The following is a 27,325-nucleotide window of genomic DNA, read 5'->3' as shown; positions in this document are numbered from 1 at the left end:
ACGTGACCAAGGCCCAGAAAAAGAAATAACATTAAAAATAATTAATTCTTCATTGTCTGTGTCCAAATAAAGACTAAAAAAACTCAGAGGAAATGAAAACACAAACAACAAACAAGCAACTTAGACAGTACTCCAGTCAGGTAGCCTATCTAACATACCTCTGCAAATCCCTCGCAGGTTAAACTAGTCTGCACTACAAATCTACCGACTCTCCTCTGTGAGTGGCTTTCGGGCCAGGAAGAAATACATCGGTGTGAAAATCTCTTTCCTGAAAGACATTCATCAGGATAATCAATGTCAGTAGCTAATATATGCATGCTTCTGGAACGAAATCATAGAGTTTTAGACCAAACAGGCATTTGTCGTTCCAGTCCAACTCCATATGTATGGCGTCATGGCCTGTCGGGTCGTGTTTCAATCACGCAACAAGATGCCACATATTTGAGCAAACTTACTTTTGCCCAAGAGGTGGATGAAGGTTCAGAAGAGATAAACAAACACACTGAAAAAGAACGAACACTTACTTTCCGCCTTCGACTAGCCCTACGGCTGCTTTCTCCAGAAAATCTTGAACTCTTTGGCTTCCTGCTGGTGCAACTCCAATATACTCTAAAACCTTAACCTACAAAAATAAAATTTAAAATATATAAGTCAAGCACCTTCTAGTATTTAGCACAGGAATATTCACTATTTGACAACGCATCATAAGAAAGTGGCGTAACAAATTCATTGAATGACCACCATATTCATGAACTCTTACCAAGTTTCTAGTAACAAAACGCCCAGCAGTGGTTAGACGAAAGCTACTAAGTGAAATCCGACTTTTGTCCAAAGGCAAGTACCACGGAAGAGGTGAGTCCGCCGCAAGATCTTTCTCCCATAAGACCTATGGTCCCAATGAAAAGAAAATTAAAGTCAATATCTCGTTTATCTTGCATAGATTTCATAAGGAAGAAAAAACCTCCTACTGACCTCAAAACCTGCTTGTTTCAAAGCTTCAAGACACTTTCCTGTCAATCTGATGTCCGGGAGGCCATCACCAATCTCAATTTCTGCCTGTGGCAATTAAGTTATTGTACGTATATTGACAATCTAGAAATCGTTCAAAAGTAAATCAAGTATCTATAAAACAGCTCGATTTTATACTTTTGGTTTCTCTTACCTTGATTTTTTTATGTTCTTGGTTATCGGGATCAAATGCATTAGTCATGCACCACTCATATGCAGCAAAACATTGACCGGGTTTTAATACTCTGTAAATCTCCTTGTAGCACCCATACTATCAAGAACAGATCGAAATGTTAAGCTAACAGAAACCGGGGAGAAGATAATGACCTAACTTAAAGAGTTGGAAGGTTTCCAGCCACAAGAACGACTTACTGCATCTGGTGCATGGCAGGTCGCTTCAATTGCATATACTGCATCAAATGAATTTTCAGGAAATGGTAGTTTCATGAAGTCAGCCTGCACCATTTATAAAGAAGTGCAAAGCATGAGATCTATAAGATAAACCAGTTATCTCCACGTTCTCCTATGTATTGCTGCAGGAAAGAAATAAAAAGGTACTTTCTATGAAGAACGAGAACATCATATAAAATGCTACCAACCTTAACAAAGTTGCAGGTCTTGTCCACTCCTGCAATACGGTTTAGTTCCTATAGAGCAAACAAAAGCACGATAGTATTAAGCCACTTTGAACTGAAGCATTCAAGTGGTCATTTCTAATATAAATAAATAAATCTTTTAAGCTTCAAAATTTTCAATTGGACAGAAGAATTATCTTGAGAAACCATCAAGACTGGTCATAGATTATGCTCATTAATCAAAACAAATCGTCACCAGTATACATAGGTTTATCTACCTTTCCTCTTGTGATCTGATATTCGTTGTTGTTCAACCCAGTAACTGATGTTGAGCTGCACAAACCACCACACAAAATAGTTGTGAATAAACCATACGCATACTAGGAGGTCTTCCCATAAAGTGTTTTCAGTCCAACTCAGTGACAATTTTAAAATTTATAAGAACTAAAAAACCCTATGGACCATCACAACTAAAACCTGAATAAAAGAAACGGCATTCACCTGAAGCGAGATATTTCTCTCAGTGGTCCACCAATTCCACAACCTACATCCAAAACCTAAAACAAAAAATACAGAAAACTAAGCCAACAATTTGAACCAATCCCAAAACGGATCTATCTCGTGCTAATCTATATTCCATAGTCTAATTAGTAAGACTAACTTTCTGCCCAGGTTTGAGTCCTAGTTGTAAAGCAAGGAAGTGTTCGTGTCGCTTGATACTCTCTCGAAGAGACTCCCCATTCCATCTGCAAAAGAGCAATACATCCATCAGAAACTCTTATAAAAAAGACAGAATTTCATTGCTTGGATGTGAAGATAAGAAGACAAAAGAGGAACCTGGGTGCAAAGTGGAAAGACTCTCCCCAGCCATACTCATAAAAGCTGGTAACCAGATCATAGTATTTATTAACCTGAAATCCACATGTACCAATTTAGACGTACACCATCCCAAGCTTAAGCCGAAGGGTCATCAGATTAAATTGACAACAATGAGCCATCAAATCTTAATAATCAAGAGACACATGGCAAAGGCCAACTTTCCCATATAGACATGATAAAATGTATCTTAATGATCAGAAAAGAAAAAATCTGGAGCAAAATTAACCACGTAACTTGCCATTATCTTGAGTCTTATCACATGAACTAGGTGATATTACAAGACAACAAAGAAGCCTTGAGGCCGTGGGGATGCACATTCGTCAAAGATTTAATATAGATATTCTCTATGGTGAATAATATCTATGGGAAACAGAAAAATTTTCCCCTGTAGTGATGTGAATAGTAGAACCAACAGAGAAAATCACAATCCCTAGGAGATCAATGACCCCAAACATGAAAATATAGTTTAAACAGCCGAAAAAAATTAAGATGGGTTTTTAAATCAAGAGAAGCTTGTATACAGACAATCCTCAGAAGACAAATAAAGGAGTCTATCTTACCATGTCAGTGTAGTTGGACTTTCTAGCTTCCTCATCCCCTCCATAACAGACATGATACTTCTCATACCTGAACCATTATTCAATAAACTGAGATTGTAACCACATATGCCATAACAACTGCAAAAGCTCAGGTTACAGAATTTCACACTACATCCCAAAATGATTTCTAGGAGCTTTGCATTGCCATGTTTGACAAGAGTAAATGTTTGGTTACAACTTACGTGTAATCATTCCACAAAATTGAACAAACTGGTTTTAAAATTCTTGTTGCGTCACCTCACAAACAAAAGTTCAGAAATTCAAGCCATGCAGCTCAATAATATATAAAACGCTTCAACAATTAAAATTCTATTCAAATTTCTGGCATGTTATCATCAAATTTAGTCAACATTCGAGTAAGCAAAATTGAAGATGAGAACGTCAGAGCCATACTACAACTGCTGCCGAATGAAAAACTGATTTAACAAACTTCCTTGAAGTGGTTATTTCCAAGAATTCTGAACTTTTCACCTCCATTGCATACATAATTCGTAGGTGAAAATTCTAACCCACTGTGATGTGTGTGTGTGTATATATTTCGTCATTTGAAGGAATACATCAGAATAGAACAGAATTACTACTGCTTCCATAATTTCAATTTCTATTGGTAAGATAAAAAATTAAAAAAAAAAGTATTAAGTACTTCATTGTTATAATTCATGAATTCCCAGGCAAATAAATATATAAAAAATGGCGACCCCAAGCCAACAAGGCTCCCCGCTTTGCCAGGGTCGGGGATGTCTATCGTACACAGCCTTAACCTTAGTCTGCAAAGAGGCTATTTCCACACAAATAAATATATAGATAAAAGGAATATACAACTTCAAAAAAAAAGTTCCAAATTCCTGGTTAGCTAGTTCTGACAGAAAGGTACATCACAACCAAGGTTCAAACCTCACCAAACACATCAGGAGTTCCTCCACTTACCAGATCAAAGTCACTGCAAATTTCCCAGAACCCAATTTTTATTTTTCCCTAATTTTTTTAGGGTAACCAATCAAAAAAAGGATGGAATCTTTGGGACCTATTTGAAATGGATCCATGAAATACTTATGCGGCACAGAGGCCACTTCCTACCACCCTCATAACGTGCGACTTTTCTAAGCTAGCAGCTTCGCTTCCGCAACATGCTGTACGGACATCTCACCACATGTCAGACTACCCCATAAATCACGTGACTCTACAGGAACTCCCAGATATGTACCATTCAACATTAATCTCTTCACAACATCTACAGATCATTAATTTACTTCTTTTCTCCTTTCACTTGACATCTGATAATTAAGATTGTGCTTACCTAGCCCAAATCCAGATTAGCATTAATCCACCCTCTGAACTCGAGTTTGAATCCCTCTCTCAGTAGTTTGAGTAAATTTAGTGTAATTTTCCTATAGTTTGTCAAATAAAAAAACCTAGCATTAATCCCAAAAGAAATTAAGACTTTCTAAACATCATATTAAGCAAAGATTAGAGCTCAAACCCATTTCCAGATTACTAAGAATAAAGAAAGATTAAGCTTAATCTAGAGAGAGAAACACTACAAGATCAAAATATCAAGCATTTATTTTGGAAACACAAAGATCAAAACTTTAGGCATTTACTTCTGAAACAAAATAATTGAACAAAACCATCAGCATCAATGAATGATTAGAGTTGATGGATGCAATATGAAATCCAAGCCTCTAGAGTGAGAAACGCTCAAACTTCACACTGGGTCCATATTTTTTTGAGAGAGAGAGAGAGAGTTGAAGAAGTACTTTTCAACAGCGGAGAGAACATCGGTTTTGTCGATTTTTCCACCGAGACCCGATGCGAGATCCAATGCTCCAGCTTTCGACATCTCCTCCTCTTGACTTTCCCAAAAGCAAAGTTGCGGAGATCTGAAAAGTAACACAAACCCATTACTTGAAAATTTACAAGCAAGCATTACAGTCACTATATTTTCTTAATTTTTCAGAAACAAGTGAAAACATTGTTTGAATTGTAATGTGGGATGATGAGAATCAATGTCTTTACATCAAAAGGAGAATCCGAGAGAAGCAGAAAAAAAAAAGGAGAGACTTTTCGAGGGAGGATGAAGAGAGAGATGTGATATGTGAGAGAGGGATTCGTTGGAGGAAACCAATTTGTTTACATATAGACAGAGACAGTATCGAAAACAAAAGCTGAGTGGGATGAGTCGGATGACAGAGAGAGAGGGGTGGCCAAACTCTAGGGGCAATTCTAAATTTTCGCTGTAAAATAACAAATATAATCACTTTTGTAACCGAAATAGAAAAGGTAAAAATAAAATTTCAAGGCTCAATAATAAATAGATACCCAGAATTCCGTAATATTACGGTTAAATAATATTTTTCTTCAATTGTAAATGAGAGGAAGTCATCTAATTAAACACTTTCTCGTTCTAATGCATGTGATATTTGTTTTTCTTAAATAAATCTCGTAAATAATGAGTTCGATACTAATTTATATTTTCATTCTTATATCACAAAAATAATCGATAATACAAATAATATCTTATTACGAGGATCGAGATGCATGACATACTGATACTGATTACTGAGTAAAATATGCTCCTTTCATCCCATTATCATGAGAGAAAGAAAGAGGTGAGGACTGAGGATTAGTCTAAGATTGCTCATCCCAAACATTCACATTGAACCACATGAAGAATACAAGCCTCGGTGAATGACTGAGAGTTTCTTCTTCTTTTTTGCCTGCTGGAAACAGTTTAAGTTTCGTCCTTTGAATATTAGCAAGATCATTCATTTGCGATCCACTCTTACATGCAGATATTGCAAGCGGGGATGAACAAGTCAAAACAAAGCTGATGCAACACGTTTCCATTGATGGCGCTGTTTCCGCACTGCTGTTGTTGCTTCATTTAGTAACGGGAAAACAACCACAGTACGAAGTACAAATTGTCTTTCGAATTTCCTTCCTTCTCCCCATGTGTTCATGTATCTATGTATGTCTTGTCGGTCTAATTGTTACTGGAATTTAACGACAAATCCATTTAAATAACGGTCTTGTTTTACTAGTTAATCTTGATCCGCCTACTAGTTTATGTTTAACTACTCTTTTCTTTTTCCTGCAGAGTATGACTGCAGCTCAGTAGATATAAATCCTATCGGGAGCAGGACTATCGGACATTTCTGCGAGGGGCTGCCACACAGCTTGGTTACGCGTCCTTGGAAGAAGTTGAGGGAGTTCCACCAGCTGCAGAACTGGTACCTAGATGTTCCACTCATATTTAGCTAGCAACTTGTCTTAATTCGTCCTATCCAAACGAAATAGGTGGATCTTATACAGCATTTAACATGCTCTAGAGATAATATAATTATTAACTTGTATCGATATTTAAACTTAACTAGGTCTACAAAATTTCTTCACTTCTATAAGCAAAGATGTATCGAAATACCATCATGAAGTATCTTCAACTTTTATGGCAACCTTTTCGTATACAAAAACCAGAAAAATGAGAATACCAGTTTTACAGTAACTACATTACATTCAACAACAATAAATGAAATCATTTCACTGAAGTGTCAAAACCAACAATAATATTTGTTCTTTTGACTTAAATGCGCAACCATCGATCTCTGTACCTGTTAAACAGTAGCTAGCTCAATTTCACATTTGTTCTGCACAGCAGTATTAGAATGGCGCTCGGATTGTTCATAAGTCTTTGTGCCTGATGCAGAAGAACTCCAGTCTTCATCTGTTCCACTATCTTGTGCTGAATTTCCTTGCGGTGACTCCAAATGCTGGAAAGGAGAAGGCGGTGAAGCAATTTCCTTATCTCCCTCCAACATCTGCACTACATTGCTCATGAGAGGTCTAGCTTCCGGTGAATGCTGAATGCACAGCAGAGCTACCATAATAATCCTCTCTGCTTTTTCTCTGTCTTGTTCTTCAATCCCACAAAATGACAGCGCCTCTTCTAATTTATTGTTGTCAAACATGTTCCAGATCCACCTTGGAAGCCATTCGCGTGACTCACTTACATCCTCATCAAAATTTCTCCTCCGTCCAACAATCTCAAAGAGAAGCATACCAAAACTGTAAACATCGCACTTTTGAGTCACTGGAAAAGGCTTCCACATCTCTGGCGCTGCATATCCTGGTGTCCCTCTTCCCTTAGTTAACAACATTTGACTACTTCCTCTGTTGCAAAGCTTGGCAAGTCCAAAATCCGCAACCTTTGGAGTCAAATTCTTATCGAGAAGCACATTCCCAGGCTTAATATCATAGTGAATGATTCTTTGCTCACACTCCTCATGCAGGTAAGCCAACCCTTTTGCTGTTTGGACTGCGATATTGTGCAGCTTCTCCAAATCTATTTCTCTATGCTCACTAAACAAGAACTTGTCAAGTGATCCATTCTCCATGTACTCATAGACAAGTGCTCGCATTTCATGGTCAAAGCAGAAGCCGTATAGTTTTACCAAATTCATGTGGTAAGTTCTTCCCAAGGTGCCAACTTCCGCCATGAATTGATCTTCAACTATCTTATCCCTAGTGTTTGTAAGCACCTTGACAGCGACTTGCACTCCATGTGGGAGAATCCCTTTGAAGACAACTCCAAAGCCACCTGAACCCAATATGGTGGAGTAGTTATCTGTGTATTCTGCAAGTTGCTTGGGTGAAAAGGCTACCGGCTTCTCCCTTGCCATGTTGCTAAGAAACCCCTTTACCGTCGGAAACTCAACTCGTGAGCTTCGAACTTGTTGCAATTCGGGTGTTAAGTCGATGGCTACATCGTCGGATGAATGATTTATATTCAAAGACTTGTCGATACTACTGTAACCGTTCGCTATCCGGGCATATGCCGGAATAGCGCTTCCGGTCTTTTTCAAGCAATCAATGATGGCATATACGATGGCTACAATTGCAATGGTCACCACCAAACCAGAAACTGAAAAAAAGATGTAATCAATGATGGCATATACGATGGCTACAATTGCAATGGTCACCACCAAACCAGAAACTGAAAAAAAGATGTACAGTTAAGAACAAACTTACATAAAACTTATAGCAGTGATGATATTAATATATAAAATAACAATCGTACAAATAATCCAGTTTTTACGTGGTTATTTGGGCTACGATCACAGATAGATAGGAATGTGAATTCCTGGTTGTGTTCATCACCCGATCATTTCAATTTTTCAAACCCGAACATGACACGATTATCAAACGTTTTACAAGATTAGCCGTTTAATGTTCGTAAATACAAAATTACATATGAACTAATATTTATGTTAAATAAATGGGTTAAAGACTTAAAAGCTGTTGTTTCACCTGCAATTATAAATAGCTCATCTCGTGTTTTACGAGTTACAAGATTTACATAGACGTGTTAAAGCCATTTTCGTGTTCGGCAGGTTGATCCGAAACACGAATTTTTCATTAACATCTGAAACCATGTTTGCAGTTTTATGAAGATGCTACAGTTTGAGGATGCTTACCAACAGATAAGGCCACTCCCCATTGCATTGAAGAATTGAACTGTTTCTGAAATTGTTGGAAGTCATCAGGTTCACTATTTTGATTTTGATGGAATACCAAATTGCCATCCTTATCCACCTCAAATGCACCAGACATGCTTTCTGTCTTGCAAAAGTTTATTGGAAGAATGAAGAAAGTAAGGTTTAATACATTCATATATATATATATAAGGACGGCTTCGTGGCATCACTTGTTTTACATAATTTTTGACACACATTTTTACAGGGTCTACTCCGTAATGTATTTCAACAATCTAAACCGTCTATCTTTTAGGTATTTCCTCAAAAACCATCTCTACCAAACCTCACCCAAATCTAAAACCATGTGACAGTTGGATTTAAGAGTTTAGGAAATCATGTCCATTTTCTTCATTACAAATAAATGTCTTTAATGATTTTGAATTTGTCTTAATTTTTGTAAATGTGATCTATGAATGTTCGGATCGTTAAAATACTATAAAACACATGAATAAAAAGTTGTGTAAAAAAATTAGTATAAAAAAAGTAATGTCACTTATCTGTGTGTAAATTTGAGGGAAGTTCCCATGCAAGTGCAATGATTTCGACCTCTAGCAAATGTTGGACCATAACTTGTCAAAACGCGTAGAGTATAGTTGAAACATTTGAAAAAGTTTAAAGAAATAGTCAAATTTGTGGAGCCAATCCCACAGAACTAGTCAAATTAGTTTTCTCTATATGACAAAAAATGTAAAAATAATATTTGAAAAAAGTTATTGGGAAATAAAAACTGGACCTTGGAACCAATAAACTAGTGGGCTGGACTGAGTACTAGCCCATTAATATAGTTGGTGGGCTAATAGGCGTGGGTAGGTCCAAACCATTTTGGCCCAATGCACACCAAGAAACAACCAAAACTAGCTAAATCATGTATGTCAGCTTATTGTAAAGAGATAGTAGCGCTCTTTAACGCGTAGTGCAGCTCAAAGAGAGCAATGCTAGCAACAAACGCTTGTCGGATCACTTGATGTTCGTTTGGTAGAATTTAGAGACACACACTTTTGATATACATTTTTATAAATTTCATTATATAATGTATTTTAACGATCCAATCTTCTATCTTTTGTGTTTTACTTTAAAGATCATTTCTATTAAAAATCATCCAAATCCAAAAATCAAATTATTGTTTGGAAACTCAGTGTTTTTTTTATATAACCGTATTTGTTTATTTTTTTTAGTATAAATAAATGCCTTAATAATTTTAGATTTGTCTAATTTTTTGTAAAGTTGATCAATGAATGAGATACTCAAATATAAATTGTTTGAATCTTTGAAATATATTACGAAATGTACCATATAAAATATATGTCAAAAATTATATATATTTATATAAGAGTGCTGCTTGTAATATAGAGTCAATCTAAACGCGTGAGGTACCATAATTATTAGTTGGGTCAAGGGTGCTTATATATATATTCATATATATGGGCCCATATATATACATCACAATTACTCTTATACCATTTTTCACGTTAATGGTAGGGCTGTTGTGTAATTTGAATCATCGGATTGCGTGTAATATCGGAGTGGGGCTGAGGTCACATGATTCGGACCATACTGGAAATATACCAACTTTTAGTATTATACAATTTGAAAAGACACGTTAGAAAAAGACAATTTTCTCCAAATACAAAATACAATATTGTATTTGATCCATATTCACAGCACATTGAAAAATCTTTTTCCGTATTTTTTTTTCAGCTGCGTTAGTATAAAGAAGTTTTAACGAAAAGTCTATGATACTGTTCATTTTAATAAAAAATCATATTTTTACACTAAAAAGTTAAATTTAATACTATTTATTATATCTTTTATTTTGTTCTTATCTTTAAAACTCAGAATTTTCAAATTATTTTATTAGTTTTTCTTAACAGAGATGACTTGTATTTGGAAAGCAACATGGCAATATAAACGACAAGCCGTATAATTGTTTTATATATTTTCACACCGACGATGCACGTGGCATGCAGCGTACAAATCAAAAAAGTGTGAGGAGGATCATAACAATGATCGTGCAGGTATCCCATGGGTGTCAGAATATTTTAAGATTTTTTTCTTGAAAAAGGTAATGTTAAGGGCTAAATTTTTAAATTAAATTTTACAAATTAAATTATGTGAATCTTGAAAATTAAATTATTGTTTAAATATTGATTAATATGTTAAATTTCTATTTATGACATATTTAATTTATAAATTTAATTTAAAATTTTAATCTTTTAACATTATCCTTCTCAAAAACTTTATATTTATTGCGGTATATAAAGAATGAATATGAAGCATCGAATATGCAACTATTAAGTTAAGAATTAAATGATCACAAATGTCTCTATATATAGAGAGTAATATAAGAACCCACCCTTTTCCCAGGTGAAGTCTCAAAAAAAATTAAGGGTTCAAATCACACAAGTTTTAGAAAAATATTGACAGGTTCGGCTCGTAAAAACAGAACATATTTAACATTAGGCAATTCTTCAAACTATAATGTTTATATATCATGTGCTTAGCTTGTCATTGTTTCCTCCCACATACTCGGCTACTGTTCAAGGTTGATGGAGAAAACAACGTTATGTCTTCTAAGACACGAGAACACCCCAACAAAATGAATACATGACATGTTTATTAATAATGGACTCCAATAATGAGTTATATATAGTGTTAGATTGATGACTTGATTAAAAAAAAATAGTGTTAGATTGATGAATATGCATGTTAACCTCAATCGATCACGACCTATATTTGTTATGTTTTAGAGAATTTATCCTCAGCATAGGCACCTACTAGCTCAAAATGAGTGAGGCTTTTGTCTTTAAAGACACTGGTGTAATTATGAATGAAACCATGCAATTATAAGTTGTAAATTGTTATGTTAAACTCCTGATGTGAGATTTCCTACACGCCTAGCCTCCGCATGTGAGACCATGTCTTTAGGGGCCACATGTGAAGAGAATTTCATCGTGTCAGGAAAGACAAACACGTGAATACTACATGCTTTCGAACAAATTCAAGGAGTGAATTCCATTCGTTTTTATGTTTCATTTTTTTAAACTGAAAGTAATTACCAAACTAAGTTACCAGTTAAAAAAACAAAAAAAAAAAAAAAGAGTTAAAATGAAATAAATTATCCCTAATAAACAGTTACATGCAAACACATAACAAGTCACTCATGTTTAGGCAATCTTCTAAAAGATGCTAGGTGATAGTCGAGCAGGGGGCTAGGGCCTAATGCCTAGACGGGCGCCTAAGCGGGGGTTAGGCGGGCGTCTAAGCGGACTAGGCAGATTTAAGTTAATCTATTCTATTTCGTGTAAATAAGTGTCTGTTTATACTTTAAAAAATATATATTTTCATCGTAAATTACAAAGTATAATGACATATATACGATGAAGTATTGGAACATATTGAAAACATGGAGAACAAGCATATAATGCGTGTTCATTTAACTATTCAGCATGTCTCTTACAATTTATTGAAATAAAATAAAATACAAAATAAAAATTACCTATTTTCTGTCTAAGTGAGCCGCAACCTAAGAGGGCGGGCTAGGCGGGTGACTAAGCGGTTTAGGCGGGTGCCTCTTCAGGTCTTGGCACCATTTCTTAATTTTCAAATGTTTAGGCATTAATAGGAGCGGTGACCAACTATCTACTGCCTAGACGGGGTCCAGTGTGACATCCCACATCGCCCAGGGGAGTGGATCCTCTAAGCCTTATATGTATATTCTCATCTCTACTTAGCACGAAACATTTTGGGAGCTCACTGGCTTCGCAGTTCATCGGAACTCTGAAGTTAAGCGAGTAGTGCGCGAGAGCAATCCTAGAATGGGTGACCCACTGGGAAGTTCTTGTATGAGTTCCCATAAACAAAACCGTGAGGGCATGGTCGGGACCCAAAGCAGACAATATCGTGTTATTGTGGTGGAGCGGACTCGAAATGTGGTGGATCCCGAGCGGGGATGTGACATCCAGACGGTGCTAGGCGGGGAAAGTTTATAATACAAAAGGGATGGTTAAAGAATGTAAGGCGTACGTGTACCGTTTTCCACATGCATGTAGTAGGTTGATTGTAACTTTAAAGAGCATATGTTGCTTTTAAATAGAACGTTAACTGTCAACACCTAACTGTTCATAACGGATTCATGGAGAGGAAACTGAGCCTTCCAGTTTCCAGGAAAGAAATTTCAAACACCTCTCTCCCAACGTGCACGTGAGAATTAAATGTAATCTAGCTCCCTTTTATTTTGTGTAGTTTTTCTTGAAAGAGATATGTTAAGGAAATTCTCTTAAAAATGAGATTTTCTATAGATTCTTTGTCATCTCATATTTTTCGACACAATATTTTATACTAGTGTTGCCATGAGAATTAATATTAAACTGTGAAGTGCTAGGAAATTTAGAGAAATCTCACTTTAAAAGAGTCTCCTTAATATTTTTCTAAAATGAAAAATGTTGTTACTTAAGGCCTCACTAGATTAAATGTAAAGCGTATAGGTCGTTACCACCATTAAGGCCTCACTGAATTTTGAAATTATGATGTGTATTCATTTACTTATTTATGCAGGGCATGCAGACTAGGGTACAAACCTAATCTCAATTATCAACCTCCATAATTTGGTTGTTACACTTTTTCTTCTCTTTTTCTCTTTTCATAGGAGGAGAAGGGTATTCCAACTTAGAAGTCATTCCAACATAGGAATAGAAACGCCATTAATTGGTTTGTTCATTGTTTTCTTAAAATAAAAAAAAATAAAAAAATAAAAAAACTATGTTTCTTACCTTTGAAAAGTTGATCATAATAAAACAATCGCTGCAAATTAATATCAAAGACGACATTTGATAATGTTCAAGACGTCCTTAATCCAAAGAGACTTCAAAAAATATAAAAGGTTAACTTGGTCAAACTATTTGTCATCATATTGGTGCATTTGAGGGCGAGGTATGCCCGAAAATAAGCAAAGCAACACATCCAAATCTTGAAATCATCCACACCGAAACTCAAAAGACTGAGATGGCACTCCGAAACCCAAAGAACTCTATTCCTAATGAAATAACCAAACACTTTGCGAATAATTAGCATGTAAGAAATTCTATGCAAAAAAGTGCAATATAATGAATAGGAGGGCACACGCTTTGTTAAAAGCATCGACAATTTAGAAGAGGAACTGACTACGAACCAAGTCGTTCCCATACCAACATGAATGTTTTTGCTCAACACCATCATCAAAGTTACCAAAAAAGTGAAGTAGACCCAACAGAAGGTGATAGCACACCAATACAAAGTCAAAAGCCTTTAGAAATAACTCACAGAAGATCTGCAACAATCTATGAGAAGAGGAAAGATGAAGGCTAGGAAAAGAGGAAGAGGGGATGCCATCGACTCTAAAGCCAGATCAAGAGGCCGACGATTAAATTTTTTGTAGATCTAGAGTTTTGGCATGGAAAAAAGAGAGCACCTCGTTGGTAGGGGAAGAAAATGAAAATGTAGTAGTTAAGAGTAGAGGTGTAAAATGCAATTTTTTTTTTCTTTTTTTTTGAAAATTGAAGAAGTTTAAATTAATATAGCAATTAACTAATATCCACACAAATTTTCTCCCCTTATAACTTTTTTCAGAGTTGGATTTAATCAATTTAGATATAACAATGTGATTTTTTTTGGGAGATTATATTCACACATCCTAAATTACTCCTCCCACATCCTTTTAATTTTTTAATATTTTTCTATTAAGTATTATGTGACATCCCGTCCCGAGATTATAAAAACGTATGTGTGAATTTACCTTTTTACCCCTAGTTCGTTACATTTACGTGTAGTGTTGTGTTGTGTTGTGTGGTGTTGTAGGACCACACACACACTCACACACTCTCTTTCTCTCCCGTGTTTCCCTCTCCCTCTGTCTCTTTTCTGTCACTTCTCTCTCTCTCTCCCGAGCTCCATTCATTCTTCTTCTTCCTTCTGTAAACGTACGGACAACACACCACTCACCCAAATCTTAGTGGATCGAGGAAACTAAGGACACCGTCGAACTCGTGAAGCTCGTACGAGTGCAACCATACCATTTTCAGGTGAGAAATCCTTCGTTTTCATGTCGATTCGAGGTAGTCCGATTTAGGTACTATTCATGCAAACTTAAACTAGCGTGTTTTTGGACTTTTGAAGCTTGTAGATGTCTTAGTGAGGTCCCAAGGAGCCTCGGAGTACTTCGTTGGAGAAGTTTGGACGTTGGGAAAGCTTGGTTCAAAGTTGGCCGGAACTTTCGAGGCTTTTTCCGGCGAATCCACGGCGAGTTAGGGGTCAAGGCAGGTATGGATGTGTTCGTCTCGTCAATACCTTCATTTTGATATATAGTACGTCGAAAATGGTTAAGAAATGAAGAAGTTATGACACTTTGAAGTTTACCCAGAAATTCCGGCAAAACACCCACCGCCGGCGAAACCAGTCCGTCGACGCGAGGAAGAAGACGCGCGCGTGGGCAGCGCGTGAACAGGGCGCGTGAGAGCTCCAAATTGAGTTCTGAAAATTGTCACGTGTTTGTGACGTCGTGTAGATCACCGTGGTATATTCATACACCCAAATTGAGCAACGTATGAGAAAGTTATGGACGAATGTTTAATGTATGTGCGTTTAAATGATGATTTTATAATTATTCTTTTATAGGTGAAATTTGTACGGACGATGAATGTAACCAAACTAGGCGTGAGGGTTACGAGCCGGCTACTTATCAGTGAGTGGGCAGTTATTTTTCAGTATATATATATATATATATACGTATGCTTGACGTATTTCCCAGAAAACGTATTTTAAAAGAAATACGAATTAAATATCCTGTCATATATGCATCATATTTTAATATGTGCATTACCATAATTATGCATACTGTTGCATGGTGCTGAGGAGGCCCAGGTAAGCTACATTTAATATACATTTGATATACGTACAAAATACATTTGATATACGTACGAAATACATTTGATATATGTACAAAATACATTTGATATACGTACAAAATACATTTGATATACGTATGAAATACGATTGAAATACTATCATCACATGCATTAGTAGTGGCATACAATTATATATGTGTATTTGGTGCTGTGGACGCACAGGTAAGTGACAGGTAAGTGGTATTCATGTTTATATTCAGTAGTAGCTTGAGATGCTTAGAGAGCTCATAATCTGCACCCCCGGTGTTAGTGCTCCCGCCCGTGGCCAGGGTACAGTCCTTCACGTGATGTTCACCCGCACCACACGCTCAGCTTGGATCTAAGTTAGGTGCATAGGCTTGTCGTACAGACCACATTAGGTGGTTCCGACTCGTAGGTGACCCGCGATTATTCGCACAGTCTTCACGTGATCGTAGCACTAGAGCGTATATATGATACACCCAGTCTTGTCGTACAGACCACGTTAGGTGGTTCCGACTCGTGTGCAGATTCAGTTATTGAGTTGAGATTGGAGCTCTATATGCAGCCGTACAGCTCACGTTAGGTGACTCCCGGCTGCCAGATTATATGTTATTGATGTGAATTACGCTTGAGCACTTACATTTCATTATGAGTTTCCGACATGGCATATTCTTGAGCATGAATGATATACCCTTGAGCATGTTTGGCATATTTATACATACGTATATATGTTTATTTTCTGGGAAATTATACTTGTTTTACGGCGAGGGGTTAGTATATTCAAAGAGAAAAGAAGGTTCTGAATAAGTTTGTTTTGCTGACCCACTCAACTTTGTTTTGCGCTCCTCCAGGTTTAAGATATCAGAGCTTGGTGGCTACGAGGAATCCAACGGTGTTCTGACAGAATGGACCAAATGAGGACTCACCTTCGGGTGTTTCATTTTAGAAGTTGTATATTTTAAAGCTTCCGAACTGTGCAAATGGTTACGTCACTCTCACGTGACGACCAGCATGCCCTCCTTCAGGACGGGGTGTGTCATATTAGTGGTGTTTAAAAAATATTAAAAAATTAAAAAAATATAGAAGAAGTAATTTAAGGTGTGTAAATATAATCTCTCTTCTTTTTTGGTCCATCCACGTTGGACATGTGCATATCATATCATGTGCTGTTAGTATGTAATCCCCCACTAAAAGGACACTTCTACAACAAAATAAAAATCATAAGATAGGTTTTCAAAATGAGAAATTTATCATCATTATAACGTCTTAGTCCAATATATAATATCATAAATAAATTCTTTTGCACATGACAACATATTAGTACATTAAAATGTTGTTCGATAGTGATTCCGTTAGTCCTGTTTTCTGTAAATTTCTCTTAAGAGGACAGCAGTATAACGTGTCCTAACAAACAATTACTAATATTGACAGGTCCCATTACCGTTTAGTGTCACCAAGGCATGGGTATTCCATGACCCATCAGTCCTTCCAATACATCCATAATGCTATGACGCATGAGTGGTCCCAAAACAATTTTTTTTTTCTTTCCAAAAAGTAGGGCCCAAAACATTCATAGATCTGCTCCTTTTTTCCATCTTTTTGTTGTTAATGTTATGACTTGTGTGGAAAATGTAATTAAGCAGTAATAGTGGTCAAAGATAAATAAATTTAAAAGCTGATTAATGCGACTACACACGGTTGGAGATTAGTTTAGTTTAGCAGACGTTGTAGCCAAATAAACAATTAATTTAGCAGAAACAGAATCTGACATATCTTTGCTAGGCCATTTTCGTCAGACTTTCCTGAAGCAGAATCACATGGTACAATCATACAACGCAACGCCGCGATCCACGAGATATTTCACATATAAAACAGAACGGAATTTTTTTGCACGGAACACTAAATGTTAAAATATAATTAGTTAATTTTTTTTAATTTTTAATTAATTATATTATTACATTTATGTATTGAACTAGTTTTCGTCACACTGAAAGAATCTAGCTAAAAAACATCCTTTCCTCCTCTGTGGTTTTTGATTAAAATTTTGAAGAAAACAAAAGCCCCCTATCAAGTGCCAACTAATTTGGGAAAATTCTAGTATCCGCATTTCGTATGTTGGATGCCGATTAATCAAATTTGAGTTGACCTAATTTGATTTATATAGCTCAATACTCATTTAATTTATAAACTAAAAACCCAAAATTCCAATTATTTTGTCACAAACTAAAAAGTCCACTTAATTTTGATACTAGAAAAATCATAATAATAAGGTAATTTTTAGGAAGATTCACACTATGCACACTACGTATGCATTGTCTTCTGCAAGAGGAGCGTTACGCATTTAGCTCGACCTTATTATTCATGTTTACAAAGAAAATTAAAACTCATGTTGAGAATGTAAAATTCCGTACTGAATAATTTAAAGCATTACATTAATAATTTTGGTATGGAAGTCGGACATAAATAGAAGTGTGATGACATAAACGTTGAGATTTTACAATGACAGAACTAGCTTAATAAATCTGGAAGATGGGCACATTTGTTAACCATTTTCTAGTACAACATGTTAGGTTGTTTTGGCCAATTTAGCGAAACTTATGCCGGTTCTTGGTTGATCAACACGCGTTTGTAATTTTCCCTCTTCTTGTTTTAAACACGATATTCGGAAATGGAGGAGGATTGAGATGGAGAATTGGAAAGGTGAAAATTACAGGAATAGCACTAACATGAATTACGGAGAAAGATGGGGTTTGCGGAATCCAGACAAGCAGACAAACCCAACAGAGGGAAGAGAGGGGTGCTTTGAATTTTGAAAGGAGATTGCCAGGTGGCAGCTCCTTCTGAGTCTCAACGTGATTTCTGCAAAACTTTCCTTCTTCCCCATTTCCTATCTTATCCTCCGCACCATATAAATGTGAGGCCTCCACCCTCTCTCTCTCACATCAAACACCTTCTTCTTCTTCTTCTTCTCTCTCTCTCTCTCATCTGTTACCATTCTAATGGTGAAAATGGCTACTGGGTTGCTCTCACTTTTGCTTGCATTCTCATTGCTGCTCGCTAATCCTGCTTCTGCAGCTGTGCCTCTGGATGGTAAGCTCTCTCTCTCTCTGATCTGTTTCACCGAGCTCGGTCTTTACTTTTGTGCTCTCTCTCTCTCTCTCTCTCTCTCTCTCTCTCTCTCTTTCTCTCTCTCTTTTCTGATCTATTATTTATCTGCACATCTTAATCAGGACTCTTGGCCAATGGCAACTTTGAAGAGCCACCAAAACCAACTAACCTCAAGAAAAAAGTTCTGGTAGGCAAATATGCACTGCCCAAGTGGGAAATCGATGGCCTGGTGGAGTACATTTCCGCCGGGCCGCAACCCGGCGGAATGTACTTTAATGTAGCTCATGGCGTCCATGCTGTGAGGCTTGGCAATGAGGCCTCAATCTCCCAGACCCTTAAAGTCAAGCCAGGCTCTCTGTATGCCCTGACATTTGGGGCATCAAGGACTTGTGCCCAAGAGGAGGTTTTGAGGGTTTTGGTGCCTCCCCAGGCAGGGGACCTTCCTATGCAAACCCTATACAGCAGCAATGGCGGCGACACTTACGCTTGGGGATTCAGAGCAACTTCTGCAACTGTTAAAGTGACTTTTCACAATCCTGGGGTTCAAGAGGATCCTGCTTGTGGCCCTCTCTTGGATGCCATTGCTATCAAGGAGCTTTTCCCTGTGTACCCCACTAGAGGTAACTATGCTTATGCAGCTAATTTCCAACTCCGATCTGATTTATTGACATGGTTGATTGTTTTAGGGCGTAGAATCATTACTCAAAGTTTAGACGACGTCCTGCAGAGACAATTTATTTGTTACTCCTATATAAAGAACATGTTTTTGTTCAAACATTTTGTAACATAGCATTTGCACAAAGTTTCTTGCTTGATAGTTATATGGGTTATCCAGATCTGGGTTCCTTTGTCCACTGTGCATCTGGATCATTAGGGGTGGCTTTTCCAACTTTTTTTCGGTCAAGGGGTCGATTGATAACCATTTAAGTGTTAAGTCTACTAAAAACGTAAACTAGTTGCAGCTTTTTACCTTTGGAAAGACAGAAATCTTGACACTAACCGTTTTCGTTTTTAAATTGTATGCTCTGGTTTTTGGATGTGTTGCTTATTGGAGTTTACAAAGAAAACAAGGCTATTTTGTTGAAACCATTGAATGTTTCTTGCAGATAATTTGGTCAGAAACCCTGGCTTTGAAGAGGCTCCCCATAGGTTATTAAACTCTTCCCATGGTGTACTCCTCCCTCCGAAACAACTAGATGCGACATCCCCGCTCCCCGGCTGGATTATCGAGTCCCTCAAGGCCGTAAAGTTCATCGATTCCAATCACTTCAATGTTCCAGTCGGAAAGGGCGCAGTTGAGCTTGTTGCGGGGAGAGAAAGTGCCATAGCCCAGATTATCAGGACAGTTCCCAGCAAGCTCTACAGCCTCTCATTCACCGTCGGTGATGCAAGAAACGGCTGCCAAGGATCAATGATGGTTGAAGCATTTGCCGGCAAGGAAACGCTCAAAGTTCCCTTCGCCTCCAAAGGAAAAGGCGGGTTCAAGAAGGCCAGTTTCAGGTTCAAAGCGGTTTCAATCAGGACCAGAATCACGTTCTTCAGCTCCTTCTACCACACCAAGGACTATGGAGCTCTTTGTGGCCCTATCCTAGATGAAGTTAAAGTTTCCCCTGTTGCTTAATTGCTAGTTTTTTTAGTTAAATCACCATAAGACTACAACACCATTATAGAGATTGTGCAACGGTTAATATGATTCCGACATTTTGTGAATTTGGCCGTTGACGAGGGCAGATGTGTTATGAAGGATCTAGAGATTTTTCTTTAAAACGGTGCTTGAAGTGTTTTGGACATTAAAGTAAGTTTTCAGGGCTTTAGTTATGAAGGATCTTAAGTTTTCTTTGGTAGCTTATGATAAAATAAAGTCGTAAGCGCTTTATTTGTGAAGGATCTGAAGTTTTCTTTGGTAGCTTATGGTAAAATAAGGGTAATTTTAACGAAAAACTTTCAATATAGTTCACTTTGTCATTTATTTTGTCCTTATGGTCAAAACTTAAAGTTTTAAAACTATTTTGATTAGTTTTCCTTGAATTGAAAAGTTCCATAGCATGCAAGAACATCTCTAATGCTTATGCATCAATAATATACAACAAAATATGAATTTGACAACATGGTACAACAGTGTATGAGAAGGTGTGTTTCTTTTAAAATGAATATATGAAAGGGATGATATCCACACATTTTATTTTATTTATCACACACATTTTTAACTTTCGACCATCTGGTCGAATGAATTAAAGAAGATCAACGGATAGAAATTATAAAAGGGTGTATAAGAAGTAAAATAAGGTGTGTGGATAACACATCCCTATATGAAATTGTTATGATAAATATAATGTGAACTTTGATTTGGAAAATAAATTGCTGTGCCAATCTGCCGGTATGATGAGCGGGCCGCAGATTCCTAATGTTTGGAATGTTGTCCTTCGCCATCGTCTAAAGTACCAACGAGACACTTCTCGAGTAAAAATTCAGCATTCACCCAAGCATGGTATTTATCTAAAGAAATGTAATAAGGAGCAATAGTTAACAACACTTTATAATAGGCTTAAAATAAAATGAAGATGATCCCAAACACATTGCTGATTTGCAGGCACTTTTTGGTTGCGTTGCTTCGCTGAATCGGATTTCAGGAATCCTAAATTCATTCCTTGGAATGAGCGAGAACAAGAGAATCCGACATTCCTGTTCAAGTTTTGGAAATGCTTGTTATGATTCAAAATTTCTCTGGCGAACAAGAAGAAGAGAAAAACCTTCCCAATCCTACTCCATTAGTAATAACAAGTTTTACGGGCAGTTTTGTTGGTAGATAATACATTTGCTCACCACCCATTCTATGCGCCGTTGGAAGAGTTTGATTTAATCTAACCACTACATGGATCCCAAAAATAAAACACATTCCAAAACACTTAATATGGTATGGTGGTAGCAAATCTATTCTCTTGTTTTCATGGAGACGTCAGGCTTAAGGACAATAAAACTCAACAACACATAACCAATTAAGTATAGAAAAGGATACTGAATAACGATGTGCAGTCTTTTCCCACAGCCTTCTTTAGAATATCAACACCTGAAGAAAAAGAAATCGTCAAAAACAGGACTTGTATGTCGTAGTTCTAACCAAATAACATACAGAAACTCTCGCAAAGTCTCATTTGTAGTTCGTAGTTAGACCTCATCACTCAGCAGTTTTTTGGTGACAGAATTATGCCAATTGCAATATGAAGGATTTAATAAAATTGGTGGTGAATAACGCTTTGCCTTTCTACCTTATTACTCTTCCTAGGTCATTAACGAGCTCAGAGTTGGCACACATCCACCGAGTAAACTTGAAATCAATAGCCCACATCCCTTCATTAGAAATTTAGAAGAAACAGAAAGTGCCCTCATTTTTTGTAGCACTTCTCTTAGTTGTCTCATGCTATTAATTGAATTTTGTCGGCTAAGTTGGGGGTGTGGAGCAATAAAACTTCAATAAGAAGACTGCAACAACCCAATAAAGCATGCCTACCGATATAAATACTTTAACAATTTTGGGGTTTACAAAGAAAGGTGTCAGCAATACACACTTGGAATGACACAGTTCACTCCAGCTAACATTTGAACTTGAACAGACTAAAACATGTACATACCGGTGAAATCTTATGTATGGAGACAAATTGTACACGCGGCCTTTTAGAACGGTCCACATTGAATCTCCTTTTTGGTGCTGTTTAACTTCATTCAGTGAAATAAGCCTCTTATTTGACTGTCCCTTTAAGCCTGAGACACAATTTGAATCTTGAGAACTAACACTGATATAATCACTACTGCACTTGAAAATACCAGAGATATCACAAGTTGTTTCCTGAACTTATAATAACATGCATCAGAAATTCATGACGAATAGGCTTTCTATGAGTACATAATATTCATAAACGTGTTTTCAACAAGGATGACTTAGGGACCTCAACGAACTTGTAGAGCTAGAATACTTTCATTGGGCAAAGTTTGAAGGTATTTTCTTTATATCTTCTGATAATTGCCTTTAGGTTTACCACAAAGTGCAAAACCTTTACAAAAGATAAAAAGAAAGTATATTCTTTGGGATTATCACAAAGTTTAAAGGTATATCCTTACAACTTTTGTTCTTGACAAGAGTCGCAAATAAAAACTTACCAGTGCTAGAAAGAAAAATCACAAATTATGTATGCATCATAGCCAGCAGTACACAAATGACATGAAAAAAAAAAAAAGACAAGAAAAATAGTGACAGGAAGAAGCAAAATTATGACAGATGAGAAGCAATATCAGCTGAGGCACTTTTTCACTAAGTACCTGCAAGGTCAGGATGTGTTCGAGTAAGTTTGAGCCAATCCATTTGGCTATATCCCTTCTCAAAAGGTACTTTAGCACGAGTTGCAGGCTTGACTGAGTTTCCAGCATCACCTGATTTTAGTTGCTTTGGAACTTCAGATTTCTTTTTCATGGATGATGCATCAATGACGCTGACAGACGAAGATCCAACTGTTTCCTGTTTTTTGGAAGTGGCTCCTCCTGGTAAACCACCTTGCCACAGAACACCTCTATTCTCATTACTACTAGTACCATTTGACAATCCATCATTTATGGTAATACTTTCTATATCTGAAGTGAGCTTATTTGTCTCATGATCATCCTGAATCCCTGGTTGGCCAACCTGAACATATAACACAGACCTTACATCAATATGGAATTATGGCATACAAAAACTCAGCCACTATCAATCATATCCCCGAAACACAAACCACTGCAGATGATGCATTGAATCAATGGGCATATTTCAAGGGTATAGCTTTCTTGATAACAAAATGTACATATAACGCTTACCTGGCAAAAAATGAAATCGTTATCGTTGTCCATTTCTAAGCTGAATGAAGTTCCCAGACTATTTCAAGCAATCTTTCCTGTCAAAAGATAATATAAACATCACATTTTAATACCAAAAAGATCATGAGATGCCATTTCTAAAATACGGTAGTACCATACTCTGATAGACAAACTTAAACGATAACCATCTGGTAAGACAAAATACATGAAATGGGGACAATTAAGACTGTTGATTACACGCTGCCAATTAAGAATCTTGAATACACAACAGACTAGTACTGTTTTCTACGGCTTTTGATAACTGTATTTAAAAATATTTTGGGAAACTCAGCAAAACAGGTCAAGCTGCCCCTCCCTCCTCCTCAAGACTGAAGAGGATAAACAAAATTCTCACTAAAGCCTTTTTACTTTAGTACAGAAAGATGTTGTGTCCAACAAAAGGAAGAAGAAAAATATTATGTCATCTGTATTAGTGTTTACTAAGTGAGATGGGCATCAGGCCCGAACTCATATGTCTTTTCTTCGCCATGAAACTCACAAATCATAATCGTTCGGACAAAAGTCCATGATTCATATAAGCTAAGGAATAATAACGAATAATCCACTAAGCTTGAACTTAATTACAGATTGTCAAAACTTCGATTTATTGAACATGGAACAACTGTGTATGCTTAACTTTGACTCCAAAATTTCCAAATGCCAACGTCATTCCAAACATTAACTCAACAACACCTTCATTCCAGTATCCAAAGTGATTTCAAGCAAATAGCTCACTACTCAATACTCATAACTTTGAATCCAAGTCCTTATACATTCAAATCCAATTGAAGAAAGCAATTGACATACAAAGATTTCCCCTCTAATAGTTTTAGAAAGACAGCAATTGAGTAAAATCATTCATCATTCGGGACTTGAGAAAAAAGCAAACAAAATGAACAAAACCTCCAGTGCTCCAGCTGACCCTAAGTACCAGTACACCCTAGTCTAACTAAACTTCTTTGATTCACCGAAAGCTTTCCCATAACCATAGGGTTACACCAACGCTTAGCTTTAAGTCCTTACCTTTTTGCATTGGTAATCAATGAAGTAACCGGACATATTCAAGATGATATCACGCGGTGTATGCTTTTTGCAGATGACACCAAGGCTCAGCTTTAAGTCCTTAGCTTTTTGCATTGGTAATGGATTCATACAGCCGGCCCCAATTAGTGGGATAAGGCTTTGTTATTGTTGTTGTTTTTGTACCGAAACTGAATGCGGTCAAAGAACATGAGACCAAAATTTAATCTAACGTTATTCTATCCCGTTATTCTGAGTAGTTACCAAACAAATGGTTAATCTATAAACACACCACGATTAAACCAATTATCAATTTATATCAGCTAAAAACAAAACAGCTAAATCAAAACCCTTAATTCGAACAAAAATGTTAACCATACTAAACAAATTCAGGAAATACCTAAATACGAATTCAACCATGAAGTTGTGATCTTCAGATTACTCTCTCTCTCTCTCTCTCTCTCTCTCTCTCTCTCTCTCTCTCTCTCTCTCTCTCTAATGATCTAATCAGGTAAGACCAACAAATCAATGACAATAAGAAACAGATCACACAACCTCAAGTACGCCGAATTTCAATTGTTATGGCTGTTATTGTCGAAATTTCAATTTTCTTTGTGAATTCCTTGAATTTTCTCAGCAACGATACAGAAACAGAAAGCGTAGAATAATCAAAGTGGATGAGAGATGGGAAAGAAAAACGTACTAGCAAGTATGGATTCAGGTTGCTGTAGTTGCCATCGTCCAGACAGCGGAATTGGACTCCAGTGGATTCAGGTTATTGTTGTCAGCCAGAATAACAAGTTAATCTAATGCCTTCTCATTTCTGTGTATTTATTTATTTATTTTACTCGTCTCCGGCGGGAGAAGTATTGGTGAAAGCGTGAAAGACTTTGCATGGGACTTCTTAGGTGCTAATAATAAAAGGATACGTGTTAGTTTTTTCTTATATGTTTTTACGTTATTAGTATGGAAAGTTATTGCGGTGGTGAATTTATATTATACAAGTTGTTCTTGCAAAAGCAGGTATATACTGTTAACAGAAATATGATTCTAAAACTACACAGAATATGAGAGAAGTAGAAGAGAAGAAATGATTCTTAGATTTCTTAGTAAAGTGAAGAAGTCTCACAAAAGCTTTCTTACATTCTATGGAAGACTAAGTGGCTATATGTACTAACAAGTCACAATCACAAATACAATATTACCCTCTAACCTCCTTACTCAATTACCATCTTATCCTTCTTAACAACCTCAACTCTAACTACCTTTCTTTTAACTAACTTTGGTTAATACTCCCCCCTCAAACATAGCTGGGGAAAGGCCCGAGCTATGGTTGGAAGATGTCTTGACCCGGTGAGGAAGCTGCACTACTCTCGGATGCCAACAGAGATTGAGAACTACTGAGCATCCTTGTCTTGACAGTACCCAGAGTAAGATGAAGGCAGTGTTTGACAAAGATTGGACTGTGAAGACCCTTAGTAAAAACATCTGCAACCTGCTCATCAGTTGGTATGTAATGTACAGAAATGTCACCTTTCTGGACTTTTTCCCGAACAAAATGGAAGTCAGTATCCAAATGTTTGATCCGAGAATGGAATACTGGATTTGAGCACAGAGCCAAAGCAGAAAGATTATCACAATGAAGTTTAGGTGGGAGTGGAAGAAACTGATGCACATCTCTGAGTAGTGACCGTATCCAATATACATCAGAAGCACAGTGAGCTAAAGCTTTGTATTCAGCTTCAGTTGAACTTCGAGAAACAGTAGCTTGTTTCTTGGACTGCCATGAGACAAGATTCGATCCAAGAAACACAACAAAACCAGTAATAGACCTTCGTGTATTAATATATGCTGCCCAATCAGAGTCAGAATATGCAGCAATGGTAAAATCAGAGGATCTGGTATAGGTTAAACCACAGTCCAAAGTGCCCCGCAGATATCGCAGGATGCGCCTCACCAGATGCATGTGCATATCTGTGGGATTAGTCATATACTGACATACAACATTAACAGAGTGAGCAATGTCAGGACCAGTGAAGGTGAGGTACTGAATGGCTCCTACAATACTGCGATAATGAGTAGGATCAGCTAAAGGAGTGCCTTCATGAACAAGTAACTGAGAATGAGGCTTAGATGGGGTTGATGTGGATTTACAAGTCTCCATCCCTGCTTTCTTGAGTAACTCCTTAGCATAATGTGACTGTGTGACCAGTAACGAACCATCAGCCTTATAGTGAATTTGTAATCCCAAGAAATATGTTAATCTGCCCATATCCTTTAATTCAAACACTTCAGCAAGTTCAGTGACAATTGATTGAATCTTAGATGAGGATGAGCCTGTGAGAATAATGTCATCAACATAAAGAAGACGGAGAATAACATCCCCATCATCAACCTTTACAAACAAACTAGAGTCAGATAAAGCAGTTTGAAACCCAAGGGCAGGGAGAAAACTTTTGAATTTGGAATTCCAGGCCCGTGGTGCCTGTTTGAGACCATACAAGGACTTAACCAATCTGCAAACATGATGTGGAGATGTAGGATCAACAAACCCCTGTGGCTGCTTCATATATACTTCCTCCTCAAGGTCACCATGAAGAAAAACGTTATTGACATCCAATTGCCTCAAATGCCAGTGAAAGTGTGCTGCCAAAGCAAGAATGACCCTGACTGTAGTATGCCTGACCACTGGACTGAATGTCTCAGAGTAGTCCAAGCCTTCCTGTTGACTGAATCCTTGGGCCACCAATCGTGCTTTGTACCTTGAAATGGTGCCATCTGAGTTCCTTTTGACTTTATACACCCATTTACTCCCAATAACT

At 37.0% G+C, this 27,325-nt stretch overlaps 4 protein-coding genes across 6 annotated transcripts; 1 reads left to right on the top strand and 3 right to left on the bottom strand.

Moving 5' to 3' along the window:
- Nucleotides 1–10: 10 nt before the first annotated feature.
- On the bottom strand, nt 11–5,290 carry LOC137735012 (cycloartenol-C-24-methyltransferase). Its single transcript, XM_068474365.2, has 14 exons — nt 5,078–5,290; nt 4,819–4,941; nt 3,023–3,089; nt 2,421–2,494; nt 2,245–2,329; nt 2,085–2,140; nt 1,862–1,916; nt 1,608–1,655; nt 1,381–1,464; nt 1,163–1,279; nt 973–1,056; nt 761–886; nt 525–622; nt 11–268 (listed from the first exon to the last, which is right to left on the bottom strand). The coding sequence occupies exons 2-14, from the start codon at nt 4,899–4,901 to the stop codon at nt 202–204; spliced, it is 1,044 nt and encodes a 347-aa protein (XP_068330466.2). The 5' UTR covers nt 4,902–4,941; nt 5,078–5,290; the 3' UTR covers nt 11–201.
- Nucleotides 5,291–6,108: 818 nt separating this feature from the next.
- Nucleotides 6,109–8,716, bottom strand: LOC137735003 (rust resistance kinase Lr10). Of its 3 annotated transcripts, XM_088697301.1 has the most exons (3): nt 8,533–8,706; nt 6,670–8,051; nt 6,109–6,295 (listed from the first exon to the last, which is right to left on the bottom strand). In XM_088697301.1, exons 1-2 carry the CDS (start codon nt 8,666–8,668, stop codon nt 6,673–6,675), a joined length of 1,515 nt encoding a protein of 504 aa, XP_088553427.1. In that variant the 5' UTR covers nt 8,669–8,706; the 3' UTR covers nt 6,109–6,295; nt 6,670–6,672. The 3 variants fall into 3 exon arrangements, with proteins under 3 accessions (XP_088553427.1, XP_068330455.2, XP_088553425.1); XM_068474354.2 differs by lacking the exon at nt 6,109–6,295 and having other exon boundaries at nt 6,493–7,979; nt 8,533–8,716; XM_088697299.1 differs by lacking the exon at nt 6,109–6,295 and having other exon boundaries at nt 6,493–8,051.
- A 9,319-nt stretch (nt 8,717–18,035) lies between these two features.
- On the top strand, nt 18,036–20,521 carry LOC137734853 (protein TEEBE). Its single transcript, XM_068474160.2, has 3 exons — nt 18,036–18,581; nt 18,722–19,219; nt 19,706–20,521. Exons 1-3 carry the CDS (start codon nt 18,491–18,493, stop codon nt 20,218–20,220), a joined length of 1,104 nt encoding a protein of 367 aa, XP_068330261.2. The 5' UTR covers nt 18,036–18,490; the 3' UTR covers nt 20,221–20,521.
- A 350-nt stretch (nt 20,522–20,871) lies between these two features.
- On the bottom strand, nt 20,872–25,341 carry LOC137733143 (cytochrome b5 domain-containing protein RLF-like). The gene is made up of 6 exons (XM_088697257.1): nt 25,207–25,341; nt 23,445–23,521; nt 22,914–23,274; nt 22,230–22,358; nt 21,616–21,672; nt 20,872–21,095 (listed from the first exon to the last, which is right to left on the bottom strand). Exons 2-6 carry the CDS (start codon nt 23,475–23,477, stop codon nt 21,001–21,003), a joined length of 675 nt encoding a protein of 224 aa, XP_088553383.1. The 5' UTR covers nt 23,478–23,521; nt 25,207–25,341; the 3' UTR covers nt 20,872–21,000.
- Nucleotides 25,342–27,325: the final 1,984 nt, after the last annotated feature.

Source organism: Pyrus communis, chromosome 7 (assembly GCF_041283825.1).
Source record: "Pyrus communis isolate YQ-2024b chromosome 7, ASM4128382v1, whole genome shotgun sequence".
NCBI lineage: Eukaryota > Viridiplantae > Streptophyta > Magnoliopsida > Rosales > Rosaceae > Pyrus > Pyrus communis.
The sequence above is the reverse complement of the archived record's forward strand: the minus strand, read 5'-3'. Positions and strand labels throughout refer to the sequence as shown.

Excerpts from the sequence above, each read along its gene's own strand:
- LOC137735012 (XM_068474365.2), bottom strand. The coding sequence starts at position 4,901 with ATGTCGAAAGCTGGAGCATTGGATCTCGCATCGGGTCTCGGTGGAAAA. Across the intron at positions 2,330-2,420 it reads TCTTTCCACTTTGCACCCAG|ATGGAATGGGGAGTCTCTTC; the intron begins GTTCCTCTTTTG and ends GCTCTTTTGCAG. Across the intron at positions 1,057-1,162 it reads AAGAACATAAAAAAATCAAG|GCAGAAATTGAGATTGGTGA; the intron begins GTAAGAGAAACC and ends TAATTGCCACAG.
- LOC137734853 (XM_068474160.2), top strand. The coding sequence starts at position 18,491 with ATGGTGAAAATGGCTACTGGGTTGCTCTCACTTTTGCTTGCATTCTCA. Across the intron at positions 18,582-18,721 it reads TGCAGCTGTGCCTCTGGATG|GACTCTTGGCCAATGGCAAC; the intron begins GTAAGCTCTCTC and ends CATCTTAATCAG. Across the intron at positions 19,220-19,705 it reads CCCTGTGTACCCCACTAGAG|ATAATTTGGTCAGAAACCCT; the intron begins GTAACTATGCTT and ends TGTTTCTTGCAG.
- LOC137735003 (XM_088697301.1), bottom strand. The coding sequence starts at position 8,668 with ATGTCTGGTGCATTTGAGGTGGATAAGGATGGCAATTTGGTATTCCAT. Across the intron at positions 8,052-8,532 it reads GGGAGTGGCCTTATCTGTTG|TTTCTGGTTTGGTGGTGACC; the intron begins GTAAGCATCCTC and ends TCTTTTTTTCAG.
- LOC137733143 (XM_088697257.1), bottom strand. The coding sequence starts at position 23,477 with ATGGACAACGATAACGATTTCATTTTTTGCCAG. Across the intron at positions 21,673-22,229 it reads TCCATACATAAGATTTCACC|CTTCAGGTGTTGATATTCTA; the intron begins GGTATGTACATG and ends CGATTTCTTTTT. Across the intron at positions 21,096-21,615 it reads AGACTGCACATCGTTATTCA|ATAAATACCATGCTTGGGTG; the intron begins GTATCCTTTTCT and ends ACATTTCTTTAG.